Below are 5580 nucleotides of genomic sequence, written 5' to 3'. Positions count from 1 at the left end.
ATTCCTGCCCCACTGCCAGTTTAATGGGGAGGTAGAACCATGGCTAATGGGACAGCAGTCTTCTGAGTCTCAAACTGGGACCTCACATTGGGCTGTGCTGTGCAGAGTGGCACAGAGAGGAGCTCTGGGGCTGCTCTGCCATGCCATGGTGCTGTTGATTGCGTAGGCTCAGAGTGTGGGCATGCCAGCTGGGAGAAATGAAGCTTTAGGCCCAAGGCTTTATTTAACTGTGGGTGATATTAGTCTGGATTGCAGCATGCTGAGGTGGTTACACTGCTTTTGGAAGTGAGCTAGTTTGCCTGGAGCATGGTGGGAAAGTCCGTCTAGTGCTGTGCTGTACCTTGCAGTCCACAGATCAGAGGAGTCAGGAGTCTTTGGTTGTTTATTTCCTTTCTAAATATAAACTCAAGCAGGGGGTGGTAGCTTTTTTATCGCAGTGTTTTTGTTCACAGATCAACTTTATTAATAATGGTGGAGCTTAGGGTAAATGAAAGCAGAATGTGCAGCCTGGCCCCTGCTCTAAAAACGGGAACGTATAAATTATGGTTGATTATTCCCCTGAGTTGTCACTATCAGTTAGTTGCCTTAGAAGGATGATGACAGAAATGAGTCATTAGAAGAGTCGTGGATAAACTGATTGCCTTTGCAGATGAGGTCTCAAGAAGTGTCTTATGGCTGGGGCACTGTTGATGGAGACAGAGCAGTATGCACGAGGAGAGGTTTGGCCAAACCTCTAAGTAAGATTATGCAGCACCAGCCCAAAATATGTCTGGCTTCTTGCAGCATTCCTTGATTTAGTGCTTTTCACTCAGGTACTAAAGGCAGAGGTGTTGATATTTTATGAATACATGAATATTGTTAATCCAGTCATACCAGAGAGAAAAGATGAGTTTATAGTAAAAATGATCTGTAGCAAAACCTTCTGTTCCAAAGCCTACACAGAAAGGAGAGCCTGGTGGACGCGGTGCTAAAACTGGTCTTGGCAAAATGAGATTTTGCTTCTGCTTCTTCACAGAATTTTGTGTAATTGTAGGCAAGCTGCAGGCTCTGACATTCCCAGATATTAAGACATCTTCCTCTTCTTCATGTCAGTGAGACAGCTGCCTAAATAGGTGAGCACTTAGGCATTTTAAAGACTGTGAGCCTTAAGCTCTTTTCTCCTTTTGTTCTTGACAGAGGTGGCATGAAAGTAAATACACTGAAGAGCGTAAAGTGCTGAGATACCACATTAATGAGCCCATTACTGAATCTGAGCATGTAATTAGATGGAAAATGTTTGCCTTCATAATGAATAGATGCTCTAACACATACGTTCCTCAGTAAATTTTCACGTTCATCCTTGCTGTAGTTCCACTAATTTCAGCATGTGCCCAGGAATGGATCTTCTTTGGCAAAGCCAACTGAAGGGGAGAGCTTTCCATCTCAGAGGACCACATTGGATCACAAGGAGAACCAGAATGGTTCCTGATAAGATACCTAAAAAGATGCTTCAAGGAGCACAATTCAGTAAGGGCAAACCACAATCTTAAAATGTAGTTAGTGAAGCAGAATCACAGCTCAGTCTCAGACGTACCAGCTCTGCAAAGCAAATTTAAGATTCTAAATATATTATCCACACTTATTTCTGTTCAGGCAAGCTTGATTCTTTTGGCTGGTAAAATACACCCAGTGGAATAAATCTGAGAAGAAGTAGCAGCCTGATTTAGTTGTCACTTGTACTGGTTTTGTGCCTGTGTTTGCCTGGGCATGGACAGGGCTCCTGGTATTTAGTGCTGTGCTGAGAGTTTTCTCCTTCCAGCCTGCATGTTCTTGCCTGATCCAGATGATACCTGCAGAATCCTCACCAGCCTTGGTACTGTGTAAACAGGGTCTTGGTGCAGAGTTATGTAGCAGATCTGATGTGTATTAAAGAAAAATCCTAATTTTCTGATGTTGATATCTGTTAGGTTTAAGTCATTGGTCATACGATGCTCAGATTTCTTTCAAGCCAGCTGTATTACTCCTCACTTGCAAGAGTTGAGGCCTCAGTCAGGGATGTGTCATCCTAGAATTTAACAGTGCAAGAGACTCATCCATTCATTGCCTGGAACTGAAACAGGATGAAGAACTTCCTATGAGGTGTTTTAGCTGTGGCACTTGCTTTAGTGTTAAAACCTAAATCATCTGTAATGGTCACATTGCCTACTAGATCTTTGCTGAATTATGTCATATGCTGCTTTGATGGTATTGACTATAACTTGGTTGTCCCTGCAGGGGACTCCTTAAACACATGTATCTGTGGTTAGGTGTGATGAATCATACCTGAGCTATCCATACTTGCAGTAGTCAGAAGGAGGGATGATAGCAAAGATTACTGAGAGGAAAAATATAGACCTTGGTCCTCTCCCCAGCTTCTCAGCAAACCAGGTACAGGCATTTGCCTGGGTGACCTTTCCCTAAAGCAGCATGGGAAGATAATCTAATAAAGTATTTAATTTGCTATTAGTTATGTCGCATGTTGCTGTGCTCAGGTGGGGTAACAGTGAGGGTGTTTGCAGCAGTGCCTGGCTGCATAGTGCTGCTCAGCTCAACCCATCTGTCCCCTGCCCCAGCACAGCTGGGGAAACCCTCCCAGCAGCTTCCAAGGGCTCGACATTTCCAGTGCTGCTCCATGCCACATCTCTGCCTTTGCTGACCCTTCCCAGCCCCATCTGTGATTCCAATCAAATGTCCTCACCCTCAGCAAAGCAGATCTCAAGAGGGTAGTGGGGAAAGCAATGTGTCAACAGGAACATATCTAGAAAAAAAATTGATCTATTGGGCCAGGAGCACCTAGAGGGAGTCTTCATTAATCCTGGGTCTAGCACTCACCCCTCTTGTTTGTCAGCAGAAATGAGCTTCTTTAGCTTTCTGTCTGTAAATGGGATTGGTTTGGAAAATGCACTGAAATGATATAAGCTTTTAATTTGAAAGAAAAAACCATCAATCAGAATTGCACATATTATCTGCTTGTTTGTGTTTTTAAATCAGCCTGATGATTTGTCACTATTTTGAAACCCCCTCCTGGCAAAAAAAAAAACAACAAACCACAACAAGCAACCACAAAAAAAAACTACAACAAAAAGAGAAGGTGAACACCTTAAAAAAAAATAAATAAATCCATAAAACTCCTACTCTCCACTTATTTTTATTTCCAGGGAGTTCCTCAGACCAGCAGCCAGGACTTCCACATGAGGATTGCTTCAGTGCACGTTGTGGTTTGTCAGTGCAAAGCAAAGGGATGTCTCTATGAGTACTGCAAGAGATCGTGTCTGGTAGCACCTTGCATGGTTTCACATTGGGTTGAGCTAGAAAAGAGAGGCCTCTCTTGGGCTTTGTGTTTCTGAAGTTATTACAGAATTCAGTCCCTCAGCACCACCAACACTGAATGCTCCTTTGGGAATTAGTCTACCTCTTGAAAAAGCAATTCTTTTCTTCCCAGATACAATCAGGAAACTACTTCTTGTCAGAGCTCTGCTTTTCTATCTAATGGGTAGGTCTTTGCTGGCAAGATTTACTTCATCTCTAATGTGGTGGGAGCCAGGCTGGCACCCCCAGCTGATGAGGGGACTGAACTTTCCCCGTGGTAACTGGATAGCTGTGCAGCTGTGCAGGCTCACAATTTGCTCCTCGATTGTCAGTCTCCTGACAGCTTTTTCAGTGGAACAGTTTGAGCGGAGCGGGGAGCCTTGCTTTGGAGACACAGAAGTGTTTTCACACCTGAAGTGTAATTTCACACCTTGTGTTGCTCAGTAGAGAAGTGCGTAAAATAGCACATCAAACGGGAACAGAAGAGGATAGACATGCTGTAGACAAGAGATGGGGGCTGGTTATTTATTTCCTGTCTTCAGCACACTCTGAAATAATATTCATTTGCAGAAACCCAGGCACAGATTATGCAGGAGTTAGGAGGGGACTTTTCTAGCCAAGTGATCCATTACTGTCATGTGCAGAGTGAGGTGACAACTTGTGCTGAGCTGGGTCTGTGGAGCACTGGGACCACAGAACTCTGAGACTACAGTGTTAGTGACCACATAACAGAGGTGAACTGACTAACACAGGAGGCAGCAAGAGGTTTAAGGGTGGGTTTACAGGAATGCTGACTTGGATCATCCCTCCCCTGTACCTACTAGGCACTTTTACTTCTTGTATTGATTTAAATAAAATTGACCTTGAATGCACCGAAAAAGGAAGATGAGAATTTGGAAAAAGTCTTGGAGCTATTGTGCAAGATCAAATAATTCCACCATGCATTCAGGTTTCTTTTCCTTCTTTTTCAGGACCCCTTTTTTTTTTTTTCTTTTTTTTTTTTCTTCTTTTTCCTTTCATTTTTTACTGTCTCAAATAATAGGTGATAGAGGCATTTGTCCAAAGGAAAGTGGTGGAGAGGCAAGTGCAGCCAAGGGAAGGCCTGGTAAGACAGCTCCAATGAAACCTGGTTGTGAGGGGGACGAAGGAAGGGTGCAGACACACCATTTGATGTGGAAAATCTGTAGAGATGCTGATAGTTTCTATTAGTCTTGGACAGGTTTACTAGGTTTGAAAACCAGATTTCCTGCTCTTTCCATGAGAGCTCCTTCCAATCAAGCATCAGTTTAACTTCCTTTCTTCTCCCCAGATGAATATGGAGAAATCCAAGAGGTGCTTTCACCTGCTGCTTCTCATCCTATGGATTTTACTAAGCAAAGCAGCCCAGCTCTCATCTGTTATTCACTGTAGACAAAGCTGTTCTCAGCTTTTGGACATTTTGGACATTTTTTTGAGTGGTTTTGACCCCCTTGGGACTTTCACTTAGTCAGTCACCTGTGCCAAGCAAATTATTTCCTCTTTTTCATCCTAGACACCTATGGAAAACTTTGCCTGCTCAACTCTGTGGGCCAGGAGATGTCTCGCTGCAAGACCTCCATCCGCCGAGGACAGCCCAACCCTGTCTACAAGGAAACTTTCATCTTCCAGGTTGCCCTCTTCCAGCTCTCTGATGTCACACTAATGATCTCCATATACAACAGGCGCAGCATGAAGCGCAAGGAGATGGTTGGCTGGATTTCTATGGGTCAGAACAGCAGTGGAGAGGAAGAGCAGAGTCACTGGCAGGAAATGAAGGAGTCCAAGGGGACACAGGTCTGCAGGTGGCACACGCTGCTGGAGTCCTAATGGTTACCAGGGCAGCCTGTGGGTCTTGGGACCATGGGCTGTCTTCCCTTGTCCTCAGTCAGCAAAAAAAAGCTATTCCATGGCAAGCACTGTGCTCTGACAGGTCATGTGTACTTTAACTTGACTTTCTGCATCCAAATAAACAACCATAGGAAGAAGCAATGGGAATACCTACAAAATCCTTTCCTTGGTTATTGTCTCACTCATTTTGTCATATTATTACACACTGATTTTGATGCTGTTTTCTTTTGGGTAAACTCTCTCTTTCCTCCCTCCCATTATTAATATTAATGAAGTTTGCAAATATTCTTGCCAGGCACATAGCTCACAGGAAGGCTACCCTGCATGCAGATCATATTAGCTCACTTTTCATGTTGTGTTTTCAAGTCCTATAAATAAGTATTTGAT

At 43.7% G+C, this 5580-nt stretch overlaps 1 protein-coding gene across 1 annotated transcript in view; it reads left to right on the top strand.

The window, feature by feature from the left end:
* Positions 1–5282, top strand: part of SYT16 (synaptotagmin XVI) — a 41958-nt gene extending 36676 nt beyond the window's left edge. The window contains exon 5 of the mRNA XM_010000680.1: positions 4859–5282. Within this exon, the coding sequence (XP_009998982.1) occupies positions 4859–5172 (314 nt within the window). The 3' untranslated portion in view covers positions 5173–5282. The remainder of the gene's footprint in view (positions 1–4858) is intronic.
* Positions 5283–5580: the final 298 nt, after the last annotated feature.

Source organism: Chaetura pelagica, unplaced genomic scaffold, assembly GCF_000747805.2.
Source record: "Chaetura pelagica isolate M959 unplaced genomic scaffold, ChaPel_1.0 scaffold36, whole genome shotgun sequence".
Lineage (NCBI taxonomy): Eukaryota > Metazoa > Chordata > Aves > Apodiformes > Apodidae > Chaetura > Chaetura pelagica.
This window is presented reverse-complemented; position numbering and strand designations above follow the sequence as displayed.